Source organism: Vipera ursinii (genome assembly GCF_947247035.1).
Source record: "Vipera ursinii genome assembly, chromosome: 5".
Taxonomy (NCBI): Eukaryota; Metazoa; Chordata; class Lepidosauria; order Squamata; family Viperidae; genus Vipera; species Vipera ursinii.
In genome coordinates, this window is record NC_139518.1 from 88,704,535 (window position 1) to 88,719,092 (window position 14,558).

Sequence of the window (14,558 nt, forward strand, 5' to 3'; positions counted from 1 at the left end):
GGGAACTTCCCTGTATGCAGACAGTAAAAAGGGCCGGCATGTATCCCAATGTTGTGGGTCTTGCCCTGCATATTTCTTGAGCAGATCCTTTAGGATTTGATTGATCTTTTCCATAAGACCATTGGCCTGAGAATAATAAGAACAAGTACGTACCCTTTTATTCCCAGGTCTGCGTATAGATATTTCAGCAGTGCTGATTGGAAATTGGTTCGTTGATCCATTAGAATCTCAATTGGTATACCTACTCTACTGAAGATTTTAACCAGCCCTTCTGCTATTCATTTAGTGGTCACATTCCTGCTTCAGGGTACTGAGTGGCATAGTAACAGACAACCAAGGATATACTCATTGTCTTTATTAGATCATGTGGAGAGATCAGTATTGTAAAACCAATCCTGTGTGTCAATTAGTAAAGCCAAAAGTGGAACAACTATGAAGTCCCTGTGGAAAGAGTATCTTAGTTTCTATTCTCTTTTCTAAAATAGCCATGGGGTTAGTCTGGCCACCCATTCAATCTCAGATCACTTGCAAGAGGTAGCCACTCATTCAAAAATTGTTAAATAGGCTTCTATATCTTCATCCTCTGACAACTTGGGAATATTTATGTCTTTGAGACCACCTCCACTCTCAACAATTTTGGTAAACTTTGGAATTGAATGTGTCCCTTCTGGTGACTATATCCCTTTAAGAAGGTCTATCAGCCCCTTAAACTCTTCCCTCCTTGCACTCTCTTTCATTCCTTTCCTTGTCCATCTTATTTTCCCTTTTCCCTTCATAGCCTCTCTTCCTCTTTTTAATGAGTCTCACCCTTTCTTCTTGCTGCTACCTTATCAATTTCGTAATGTTATTAGCCCAAGTATCTGAACCAGGCCCCATTTCTAACTGATCTTCCTTTTGACTTTACCACAGGATTAGGATAGATACCTGTTTCTACCAAGATAATAGCCTCTTCTAAGGGAGAATCTGTCCCTTCTGCTTTTTCCATGTCAATGTGTTTAGTATAAGCTCTGATACGCAGTCTGAGTTTCTCAGCCAGAATGATGGCTATTTTTTGCAGAGTTTGCAAAGGACAAACTCCTCTTTCTACATCCTCTTTTTAACCAAGGCTTCTTTTCTTTTTAAGTTTAAGCTATCTCCACATATGTGGTTGCCCCTTTGTGTTGGATATGTCACCTGGTTTTATGAATGTCCCTCATTTTGGTTATCCAACATTTTGGATATCCCATGTCTAACATTACTTTATCATGGGTTCCTTATGTACACCCAAGTTAAGGGGCTCCAGAATTCTAAGAGAGCCAACACAACCCCAGCTGACCTCTCGACCACACATACACCAGTAAGTACTCACCATTTATTATAGCTCACTTCCTTTTTCTGTTTTTCCACTACTTTTCTTTGTGAACCCAATTTCTTTAGAACAGTAACACTAAAGTAAATTTGCAGGCTGCTTTAGTTTCCAAATGAACACAAACTTTCCTCTCACTCTCACACCAACAACTCAACACCTCCACTCCCAGCTGCTTGTCTGTTCAGCTTTTATAGATAGCAATTGCTGGGCTGACTAAGGAGAGGTCTTAAAGGGACCTTTTTTGCAGGCAGCCTATCCTCATAATTGTACTATCCCTTGAGCCAGTGGTTTACTTTTAAAATCCTTCTTTGGGTCTTGACCTTTCTTCGAAAGTACGGTTGCAAAAAACTACCTGTGGTCCTAATTTTTTTGCCTTCCTGCCTAGCACTCACAGTCCCTTGATATTTTTTTCAGGCTCTTTGTCATACCGTTTATCCCAATATGAAAAAGGAGATGGGATAATAATCGGTGGGCTTGATTATTTCGGTAAGCCTCTCTGTCATATCTTTGGACCTGGGAGACAACATATCTCCCTTAAAAATTGGTCTACAAATTGATCACTCTGTTCTTCTGAGAAATGAGACACCAATTACCACTACATACCTTTCTTTGGGTAACTTAGTGGACCCCTCTTCTTTGTGACAGTCTGAGCTACTTTTCTTCCTGTCACTACAACACTTCAAGAAGACCCTTCTCTAGATGTCTGCATGTTTTCTTCTGCAGAGGGATACGAAATTGATAGTTCAGCTCCAGCAGGAGGGACAGCCTTCTTGGATTTTTTTGTCCTCCAAATGATAGTGGTAGTTTTCATGGTAGTTTTTTTTCCCTTGATGTGTTCAGTTTGGATACAGACTTCTGCCCTTATCAGGAGTTCCTCATTTTCACAGATGACTCTCCAAGTGCCTAGTCATGCCACTTTCTCCTCCAGCAATCAGTTTGCCCTTGATGTAGATATAATTTGAGTCCTCCATGGGCTGGAATATGAAATATATGCACATTTTGGTACAGAGCATACAGCTACAGTATATCTCATGCAAATTCATGGAATTAACTATTGCCAAATTATTCTGGACATGAGAAGACAAAAATATATTTGATGAAAACAATAAAAAGAATATGACAACATTCCATTACAGCAGGGGTGTCAAACTGCTGGCCCGCGGGCCGGTTGCATCATATGGAGGCTGCACCCACTCCAGCTCTGGCAATGCAAAAAAAGTCACAATACGTCACGACACATCACGTGACGTGGTGAGTTTGACAATGTGGATTACAGTAATGTGGCTTTGTTTCAGATTATATTGATCTCCCACTGAGATTCCAATTTTCAAATTACAAGAACTCAGAAAATTATTTATTTATTTAATAGGCATCTGTGGGAAAAGATTTTATTGAAGAGGGTTAATTTTGTATTGAATGCTGATAAAAATCTAAGCCAGAACAACAGTTCCAGGGTCAGCAGTAGAAGAGAAATGGAAATCTGAAAAGAAAAGGGATATGTGTCATCTGCCAGATTATATAGTATTTTCCTACTTATGGACTGGAAATAGAGGAAGAAATAATAGTTTTCCTCCAGGTATATGTAGGATATGGTTCATATACAGTTTTTTGACATACCTGCTTCTACCGACTAGTATGGTAAGTACAAAGTCTTAAGCAACTCTCTTTTACAAGTGTCATAGCCCTAGAATACAATAAGAGTGGATAGACTACAGATATATTTTTTCTCCTGGCACCAACAAGGACAGTTTTTCTGATATCAGCAGAATTTGTCCTATTTGCCAAAGTAAAAATTTACTAACTTTCTCTTTTACTTGACAGCTCCAAGAGGAAAACGGGGATGGAAGACTTTCCATGGGATACTAAAGGGAATGATCTTGTACCTACAGAAGGTATTGCTTGCTTGCTTGTTCTGTCTCTGTCTCTCACAAGCACACACAAACCACCTCCATATCATAAAGAATGGAATTTCCTTAGTTATATGCCCAATTATATTATTTGAAAAGGATACACCCAACTTTCTTAAAATAGTCCTACATTACAATATTTCTGCTCTTGGAAAAAATATAAAGATATTAAAACACCATTCAGATTATACTGTAAAGAAATCCACTGACATTCTCTGAAATAAGCCCCTAATAAAATGTTGGCATACATTCGCTCACTGTATTATTTCTTTTATTTATTCTTCAATAATTTAATTACATATGGCTGAATTATCACAGTTCAAAAGCCCTAGGATTTTGAAAATATGAGCAGTGAATTGTGCACTCCAGGACCTTAATCTGTCTTCATCTATGGAATATGGCATTTTGATTTTTAGAACTCCTGAAGCATACTTCCTGCTTCTTTAAGAAGAAGAATGGGCCTACTTAAGAATGGGTCTACTGAATCACTGTGATAATACTTAAACTCTAAACTAATTGCCCTTGATATACCTGTCCTCCACTAATTTTAAAATTATCCAAATTGTTGGCTATTGCCATTTCTTGTAGTAATGATTTCCACAGGTTAATTATGGAAGTGGTTATTTTGTCTCTTCTGAATCTCTTTCTAACCATTTGAAATCATTAGACTCTGGATACTATTCTTAAGATATAGATAAAAACTTTCTCCATGCCATGCATGATTTTAGATACCTAAATTATGTTTTCCTGAGTTCCCTTTTTCCAGCCTAAGTTTGATTTTCTCATTTGGAAAATGCTTAGTTGTCCTCTTCTGTGTTTTTTTTTCAGTTTGCTTATAGCAATTGTCAAATGTGGCAGACAGAAATACAGTATATTGGGCATGAACTTACCACAAATTTGTATAAAGAAACTACAGCATTGGTACTTTTATTTTCATTCCTAAAGCTCTTTAGAATGCAATTTGTCTTTTCACAGCTGTTGCCAATGATTTGACATAGATTCAATGTCTTTTTCTGCTTACCACATCATTTTTTAAATTTAAGCTTTTTGCCCCTATGTTCATCTTTTACATTTACTCATTTATATTTGGCTAACTTATCCAGTGTAAAAATACCATTCTGGAACTGTTAGACAGCAAAGTATCAACAGAAGAGACCTTCAGATTTCTGTGTTCTATAATCTCCCAGGATTTGAAATAGACACCTAACATCAAAAACGTCATTTAAAAAAGCACAACAAAGAATGTTCTTCCTGCGCCAACTCACAAAGCTCAGACTACCCAAGGATCTGTTGATACAGTTCTACAGAGGAATTATTGCATCTATCATTTGTACTCCCATAACTGGTTTGGCACAACCACCAAACAGGACAGACACATACTTCAATGGATAGTTAGGACTGCAGAAAAAATAATTGCAACCAGCCTGCCTTCCATTGAGGGCCTGTATACTGCCCAAGTCAAAAAGGCTGTGAAAATATCTATAGACTGCTCACATCCTGGACATAAACTGTTTCAACTTCTTCACTGGTGATGATACTATAGGGCAGGAGTCCTCAAACTACAGCCTGTGAGCTGCATATGGCCCACCTTGTCTTTTTATCTGGCCCACCTCCACCTCCCAGGCAAGCTGTCCAATCACGAGGAGAGGGTGGGTGGATGACAGCGAGAGCCCCAGCCAATGACAGGATGCCGAGTTGGTGGGAGAAGATTTTTTCCCTAGTTTCTCCCTTGCGCTCCCAAGCACGTTCTCTTCCTCTCCTTTTGCCTCTTCGCGTTTTTATCTCAGGGTCAGGCTGGGAGGTTTAGGCCTCGCTTAGGGCAGCCAAGCTGGGTGATGATGCCGCCACTGCTGCTGCTTCTTCTGAGTCAGATCCCTCGCTAGGTGCTACGAAACGTGAGCCCCAGCCTCCATCACTGCTGCCGCCGCCACCATGCCAGCCAAGAGGAAATTGGTGCTGCTGGCCCTCAACATCACCCCCACCATTACTGAGGGACCCAGCCCCACCAGCAGCAGCAAGGGCGAGTGAGTGGGCTTGGCCCCTGTGAGGGTCGGAGTGGGGCTGCTGGAGTTGGGGTTATGGGTCTGAGGGGAACGGGCGAAGGGCAAGGTATTTGTGAGGGGCTGCCACGGTGAGCGAAAAAAAAGGAGAATTTTCTCTTGGAATGTTATTTTGGGGTTGTGTGGAGCTGAGGCGATGAAAGATCCAGAGTGCCAAGCAAGGAGAATATTTCTGGCTCAGAGTTTAAATGAAGGGTCCTTGGGGGGTCTCTGGGGATTGTGGTCTTCTTGCAGACGTTTCAGGACTCAAAGTGGGATAATGTGAACTACAAGAAACCCACAAAGCTCAGGCTTCTGGGTGGCAAGGCTCCGTTGATGGCGGCCGTTCTGGCCATCAGCCTCACTGTTTTCCGTAGAGCCGCTAAAAACAGCGACGATCAGCTGTTTAGCAGCTCGGAAACCTGCTCCTCGGGAGAAGAGGAGGTGAGCACTTAGGTAGGGGTAGAGCTCCCCTAGATCACCAGAGTTTAAACTCTGGTGGTTGAAGGGTGTGAGCCCCCCCCCGAAGCCTGAGTTTGCTCCGGACTCTGGGACGCCTCTGCTCCAAGGCTTTGGAGCAGAGCAGGACGCTGCAACCATCCCTGCCATCGATAATTAACTGTGGATTACTTGGATGCAGGCAGAGCTGTGCAGGAGAATGCTGTAATAGCAAGTATTTGAACTTTAACTCAGAGTATTTTGTGAGGAAAAGTTGCAAGCGGTGCGGAAAATGAAAGTGCGCAACAGAAATAAACGGTGTTAAAATGGCTTCTAAATCAACCAAAGTTCCTAGAAGTGCTGGTGCCTCACCAGTTCAGCAGTCTTCATTACAGGCTTTGATGCCTCCTCCTGTGGCACCCGCACCCACACCAGCTTTAACAATAAAATATTTGCAGGATGCTTTAAAAATACAATCCCAACAAATAGCTGAACTTATTGAGGAGAAGAATACTGAAATAAGAGCAGACATTTTGTGTGTATTGAGCGTCTGGATGATCGCATGGAAGAGCTTAGTCAAAATAATATGAGATTAGATGCTAAAATGCTGGATGCTGAAAATGTGATGGAAAAGATTGATGATGATGTAGTCATGTTACAATATCACAACATGGAATTTGCTGTGAGAATCAGGTTTGAAAGAAGATCCTAAGGAAAATTTGAAAGAAATATTGGCACAGGCCCTTGAACAGGTTTTGGAGCGTTCAGCAGAAGATATTATGGAGGATATGGATAAAATATTTCTTGTTAACCCTTGGATTGCAAGACAAAGAAAGTTACCTAGAGATATGGTGGTTTAGTTTACAAAGAGATCAATCAGAAATGTGGTTATTCAAGCCTTCTACAATAATATATTTACAGTTGCTGAGCAAGAAGTTGGGAGTGGGGGGCACTGTTTTACGGTGGTTCTCCTACCCCTTGGGCCGTTCGCAGTCAATGTTGACGGGAGGGCAGATGTCCACCCCGAGGTCTCTCGTTTGTGGAGTTCCTCAGGGGTCGGTCCTGGGTGAGATCATTCGTGGTTTTGGGGTGGGGTATCAGTACGCTGATGATACCCAACCTTTTCTTTCCACCCCAAACCAACTCAGTGATGCCCTCGACGTGATGTCCCATTGCCTGGAGGTGGTTCAGGTTTAGATGGGGAGAAACAGGCTCCGACTCAATCTTGCCAAGACTGAGTGGCTGTGTGTACAGGCATCTCGAGTGAATCATTCTATTCCATCTTTAATGATGGGGGGTGAGGTGTTACCCTCCGTCAATAGGGCTCGCAACTTGGGTGTCCTCCTGGACTCGCGACTCAGTCTTGAAGATCTTATAGGAGCCGTGACCAGGGGGACTTTTGCCCAGGTCCGCCTGGTGCGCCAGTTGCGGCCCTATCTGGACCGAGATGCCTTGCGCAGTCACTCATACGCTCGTGACCTCCCGGTTAGACTACTGCAACGCTGTCTACATAGGGCTGCCCTCAGAGGCTTCAGCTGGTGCAGAATGCAGCCGCGCGAGTTGTGATGGGGGCTTCCCGATACTCCCATGTAACACCTCTGCTCCACGAGCTGCATTGGCTTCCGGTTGCCCTCCGGGTGAGATTCAAGGTGCTGGTGATGACCTATAAAGCCCTAAATGGCTTGGGTCTGGGATATCTGAGGGAACACCTGCTGCCGGCATCAAGTTCCCTTCGTCCTGTGTGCTCCCACAGGAAGGGCCTTCTCAGGGTGCTGCCAGCAAAGGATTGCCGGCGGGCAACACCCAGGGGAGGGCCTTCTCTGTGGGCGCGCCTGCCCTTTGGAACCAGTTACCCGTAGAGCTCAGGACTGCCCCTGATTTTCGTTTGTTCCTCCGGGACCTGAAGACCTGGCTCTTTGAGCTGTTTGGCCAGGACTGAGAATTTTTAATTTTTAACTTATTGTAATTGGGTTTTTTAAAAAATCAGAGTTATAGGGGTTTTAGATTTTTAATCAAGGATAATTTAATCTATTTTAATTGTTATTAACTTTTTCTATTGTAATGTTGTTTTTAATTGCCTTGTGAACTGCCCTGGGTCCTACGGGAGAAGGGCGGTATATAAGTTCAATAAATAAATAAATAATAAATAAATAATTCTGAAAGAGATTCCTCCAAGAATTTTAAGGAAAAGAAAAGAATTTGCTTTTTTGGCAGAAGAATTAAGGAAACGGGAGATTCAGTTTAGATGGGAGATTCCAGTAGGTATGGTGGTGATGCACGCAGGCATGAGATATCGTCTTAATACAGTTTTGCAGGCACAAGATTTTTATGCCAATATTTTGAAGGCAGGCTTTCCGCCATCTTCAGAATTTAAAGGAAGGAATGGTGAAGGAGAGCATCAGTCATGAATGGAGAGTATACAAGGAGCTGAAGGAGTTACTCTGCAGAAAGATAGAGAATCCCAGCAAACTACAGGAGTGGATCAGATTCAGGCACCAATGGAAGAGGTTAGAGAACAAAGAATGACACGGGCTGCAATCAGACGAATGAGACAAGAACAAGAACAACAATTATATCTCAAAAACCTACTTATAGTGAAGCAGTGGGAGGAGCGAAACCGAAGAGAGTGCAGGTGGTTTTGGAAGAGGCACTCCAAAAGCTTCAGGTCGCAAAAGATGGCGACAAAGTTTCTAACTTGGAATGTTAATGGATTAAATTCCCCGCACAAGAGAAAGAAAGTATTTCAATATCTAAAACAATTTAGAAATGATGTTATTTGCTTACAGGAAACGCATATTCGAGCAGCTGATCAAAAGTATTTGATAAACTTTAGGCTGGGCACACAGTTTATTGCCTCTGCTCCTGACAAGAAAAATGGAGTTGTTATTTACGTTAAGAACAATTTAACAGCTAATTTAATTGAAACAGATAAACAAGGAAGATATAATTGAACTATTAATAGAAGGCAAGAAAATACTTTTGGTTGGATTATATGCCACATGACCACGGAGAGGTCCTCGGACAAGCGCTGGCTCTTCGGCTTTGAAACGGAGATGAGCACCGGCCCCTAGAGTCGGAAACGACTAGCACGCATGTGCGGGGGAACCTTTACCTTTACCTTTAATCAACAGCAAGGAGAATTTTATAAACTATTACATAGCAAGATCATTCAGTGGGATTATAAATCTTGTATTTTTATGGGAGAGTGGAATGGGGTTTTGGATGTACAAATGGACAAAAAAGGCCTTTTTAGAAGTACACCAAGTCATGCTAGATTGCCTAAATCTTTTTTTGAGATGAAAGACGACTTGGAATTGAGAGATGTTTGGAGAGAAAGACACTTGCAAGAAAAAGACTTTACTTTTTTCTCCGATAGGCATCAATCTTTCTCCAGGATTGATTTTGTACTAATTACCAATGATTTTTTTTTCTAGGATTAAGAAGATTAAGATATGTCCAAGAACTATATCAGATCATAGTCCAGTATGGTTGGAAATAGAAAAAGATAATGGAGACAGACGGTCTTGGCGACTAAATGAAAATTTGTTTAGATATCAAGAAAATGTGTAAAAAACAGATGAAGGAATTTTTTAATATGAATATGCATAAGGGTACTTCTATTGAGATGGTTTGGGATGCAAGTAAAGCTTATATGAGAGGAGTGTTAATATATTTGAATAATAAATACAGACGTAAACTGGAACATAGGCGAAAAGAATTAGAGGAGGAAATTAAGAGAAAAGAGAAGGCTTTAATTTTGAATCCATCTGATGGGAAGATTAAAGAGGTAATCACTTTACTAAGAGGCCAGTTTGATATGTTGATGGCAGATCAAGTGGCAACCAATTTACGGTATGCTAAACATAATACCTTTTGCAATGCTAATAAGCTGGGTAGGTGGTTAGCTTACTTGTTAAGGAAGAAACAAAGGTCACGTAATATAGATAGAATAGAGTACAAGGGTAAAGTGGTGTTTCAGCAGAATCTTATTAAAAGGCCTTTGCTGATTTTTATTCTAAGTTGTATGTTAGAGATAAGATTTTTTTTTATTAAAGAGTTTTACAAAATTTTACAATATATCCCCAAATCCCTCCCACCCCAACCCCCCCACTTCCCCTCCCCACTTCCCAGAGCTAAATACAGGACTATAGTTACAACAATCATATTCTAAATAAAAATTTGCACAATATACAATCAACCAAATTCATACTGCGCTTTAACTCTCTCTTAACATAACTACAAACAATAAGAATATCCCACTAAATTCTACTCATAAGCTAAATGGAACTTTTTGGTCCCATATTTGTTTTCAATATAATTTATCCATCTCCTCCAAACTGAAATATATCTCTCCTGTGAGTGATCCTTTAAATAAGCAGAAATCTTGGACATTTCTGCAAGATTAGAAACTTTAAACACCCATTCTTCTACCGTGGGCAGATTGTCCTTCTTCCAATATTGTCCCACCAGTAACCGTGCTGCCGTTATCATATTCAACATCAGATTAGTCTCTTTGACATCACAATTTACAACAATACCCAGTAAGAACAATTGCGGGGAAAACTTTATCTTCCTCTTAAAAATCTTTTGAATGTTCCACCAAATTTTAATCCAGAAGGCTTTTATGTTTCTACAAGTCCACCACATGTGGAAATAAGCTACCACACCTCCAACACTTAGACTGCAGATTAGGATACATGTTGGACAACTTCTTGGGATCCAGATGCCATCTATAAAACATTTTGTAAAAATTTTCTCTTAAATTTTGAGCCTGGGTAAATTTAACATTTCTGACCCAAATTATCTCCCAGGTGTCCAACGAGATTGGTTCCTGAATATTTTGTGCCCACTTTATCATGCAATCTTTAACCAATTCCGTTTCCGAATTCAATTCAATTAAAGCATTATATATCCTCTTTATATGTGCACAATTTGAATCTCTAATTTGCTTTACTAAATTTTGATCTGTAATTATGATACCAACCTTTTGATCTGACTTCCATCTAGCTTTCAATTGGGTATATTGAAACCAAGAGTAATTTATGTTTTCTTGTCTTAACTCCTCTGCTGACTTAAGTTGCCAATCATTCCCTTGCAATTTGAGTAGTTCCTTATAAGAAACCATATCCATACTCACTCCCATAGATACACCCTCTATCGCGTGTCCAGGAATTCCCCAAATCGGTATTTTATAATTTAACTTATTATAGTACTTTTTCCAGACACGCAGTAAAGCACTTCTAAGAATATGGGATTTAAAAGCCCTGTCTACCTTCTTATCATAAAGTTAGAGATAAGATTCAAGGAGAAGCTACGCTCAATGTGCAGTTCAATGAGTTTGAGGGTCCATTGGATGTCGTGGTTGTTGAGGGCCACCGCACAAGCCTCATCGGCCTAGGTTTGATGCCTTGGGCATCCAAGTGACTGGCATTCACAGAATGCAAGCAGTGGACCTGTCAGCAGTTTGCCAGGAATTTGCTGATGTTTTCAGCCCGAGCTTAGGGAAGTACATGGGACCTCCAATTGCCCTCCACCTTGATCCTACCATAACCCCAATACAGATAAAGCCTCGTAGAGTGTCTTTCACCCTGAAACCCAAAATCGATGCAGAGCTGGACAAGCTGGTGCAACAAGGGGTGTTGCAGCCAGTAGATAGTGGGGTGTGGGAGACCCCCATAGTCGCGCCACTTAAGGCCAATGGCGAGGTGCACATATGTGTGCATTATAAGTGCACTATTAACAGAGCACTTCAACAATATGCATATCCGGTGCCTGTAGTCAGCCACATTTTGGCATCCCTATAGGGAGTTTGTGTGTTCGCCAAATTAGATTTGGCACAAGCCTACCAGCAACTGCCCATGGACGATGCCATGGCAGAAGCTCAGACCATTGTCATCCACAGGGGGGCTTTCAGGGTTAGACGCCTACAGTTCGGGGTCAGTGTAGCCCCAGGGCTTTTCCAGGGAGTGATGGAGTGCACACTCAAGAACATTCTAGGTGTGTGCCCCTATTTCAATGATGTCCTCATAGCTAGGGATTTTGGCAGAACGGCTCAAAGTCGTCCTTCAGAGTTTCCACGAAGTGGGGCTGAAGTTAAAAAGGGAAAAATGCAAGATTGGGGTAGATTCAACTGAATTCCTCAGTTTCCATGTAGATGCCACAGGCATTCATCCAGCCGATTCCAAACTCAAAGCAATTCAGCAGGCTCCCAGTCCTAAGTCTAAGGGGGAGTTTCAGGCCTTTTTAGTACGTCTGAATTTTTTCCATGCCTTTCTTCCACACAAGGCCGCAGAGGCAGAGCTGTTGCACAGGCTCTTGGACAAAAAGGTACAGTGGCAGTGGACGAGCGTCCACGAGAAAAGTTTGTTGGCAGTCAAATTGCTGCTGTCTTCTAACTCAGTACTCACCCACTTTAATGAAAGGCTGCCTATCTGCATCACTTATGATGCATCTCCGTACGGGATAGGGGCTGTGTTGAGCCATTTAATGGCTGACGGGAGGCAGGTTCCCATCGCTTATTATTCTAGGACTCTGTCTTCAGCAGAATGCAATTACACACAAATAGACAAAAAGGCCTTGGCCATAGTGGCTGGTATCAAGTAATTTCATGACTAATTGTATGGTCACCAGTTCATGGTCTTCACGGACCACAAGCCACTTCTGGATTTGTTCACAACAAACAAACAGACATCTCAGATTCTATCTCCATGGATGCTGAGGTGGTCTATCTTCCGGGCAAAGAAATGGGCCATGCAGACGGCCTCAGCAGGCTTCCCCTGTCACACTTAGAGCCAGACCCTGCTCCAGCTATATGCATCCTGGCTATCCAGGATTTGCCAGAGTCTCCCCTTCACGCTGGGGACGTCGCTGCTGAAACCGCTGCAGACAAGACGCTTAGCCGCGTGTTGAACTGGGTGTACACAGGATGGCTGGACAAATGGCCGGGGCCAAACTTCCAGAGATTTTAACATGAGGAAAGATGAGCTTTCAGCTCATAAGGGTTGCATCCTTTCGGGAATTCGGGTCATAGTCCTGAGCTCTTTGAGGCCCAGGGTTTTAGAGTCTCTGCATGAGAGATACCCAGGAATAGTCAGGATGAAGGCACTCGTGAGGAGCTACCTTTGGTGGTCTGGGCTGGATAAAGGTATTGAGGCCCAAGTACATAGCTGCTTCACATGCCAGCAATCTAGGCCTGAAATGCCTCAAGCCCCTGTCCACTGATGGGAAGCCATGTAAGCCCCGTGGTCAAGAAGCCACATTGACTTTTCCAGGCCATTTCAGGGACAGCTGTTCCTTATTGTAGTGGACAGTCACTCTAAATGGTTAATGGTCGCACCAGTCCCAACTATGACTACTGCCAGGACCATTCAGGAACTGTGCAGGATCTTTGCAACGCACGAGTTACCTGATGTGCTAGTCTCAGACAATGGGGCTCAATTTACAGAATTTGCAGAATTTCAGTCCTTTCTGAGGGCTGATAAAGCACGCCACTTCAGCCCCCTTTCACCTGGCCTCAAATGGTCAAGTGGAACGCATGGTCCGAATGACCAAAGAATCTTTAAAAAGGATCATAACTGTCGACTGGCAGCACAGGTTGGCAGATTTCTTATTCTGCCAATGCACAACGCCCTGCACTTCCACGGGCAGAAGCCCAGTTGAACTTAGATGGGGATGGCTCTTAATCACTAAGTTGGATTGGCTGCGTCCAGACCGAGTTGCCTCGGACACAGCACAGACAAAACTACCACGAAGTTTGCAAGTTGGTGACCGGGTTTGGGCTCGGAATTACGATCAAGGGGCATTGTGGGTGGTAACTGTGGGTGCTAAGGTGTCAGGGCCACTCTCTTACAAAGTAGTCCTGGAAGATAGTCAAGTACTTTGCCGGCACATCGACCAACTGCACCGGAGGCTAGCGAACCAGTCACTGGCTCAAGACTCTTGTGAAGGCCAACACCAGGGGCGGCGTGACAGTGGCCTGGCGGTGGAGTCTGCATACACTGATGAGACTCTCAGCCGTGGACGGGGGGGGCTGGCCGTAGATGAATTTTCCCCGAACACAGAGACTGAGCGGAACCAGCAAGCGGCTCCAAATTCCAGCCTAGTGGAAACTGTTCCGCCAACAGGATCTTATTAAGGAAGCCTTTGTGGACTTTTATTCCAAATTATATGCTAAAGATGAGATTAATGAAATAGACATTGACGTATATCTGAAGAATGCCAACATCCCGGTTCTTACACAAGAACAAAAGGAAGAGATTAATCAATTGATAACAGAAGAAGAAATTCTTTTAGCAATTAAGCAACTGAAGGTGGATAAAGTGCCAGGTATGGACGGACTGACTGCGGTCTATTACAAAAATCTACAATTGGAGGTGATAAAGCCATTAAGGGAATTGTTTCAGACAATTCAGAGGGGAGGAAAGGTGCCTCCGTCTTGGAGAACTGCTTTTATTTCCCTGATTCCGAAGGAAGATCAGGATGTTACTCAAGTAAGAAATTACAGACCAATATCACTTTTGAATACGGACTACAAGATATTTGCTAAGGTTTTAGCTAATAGATTGATGAGGGTTTTGCAACAGATGATTCATGGGGACCAAACTGGGTTTATTAGTGGTAGACAAATGAAAAATAATGTGAGGCATATAGTTGACTTGGTGGAGTTTTTGGAAAGGAACAACCAGATCCCTGCGGCGTTGATCTTTTTAGATGCTGAAAAAGCTTTTGATCAACTGGATTGGCAATTTTTGATGAAAGTTTTAGATAAAATGAATTTTGGGGATAAATTTTTACAACCAATTAGGGCATTATATCAAAAACAAACTG

At 42.3% G+C, this 14,558-nt stretch overlaps 1 protein-coding gene across 1 annotated transcript in view; it reads left to right on the forward strand.

The window, feature by feature from the left end:
- PSD (pleckstrin and Sec7 domain containing) overlaps positions 1–14,558 on the forward strand; it is a gene marked incomplete at both ends in the record, with an annotated part of 230,222 nt that overhangs the window by 193,684 nt on the left and 21,980 nt on the right. The window contains one exon of the mRNA XM_083363338.1: positions 3,170–3,240. Within this exon, the coding sequence (XP_083219464.1) occupies positions 3,170–3,240 (71 nt within the window). The remainder of the gene's footprint in view (positions 1–3,169; positions 3,241–14,558) is intronic.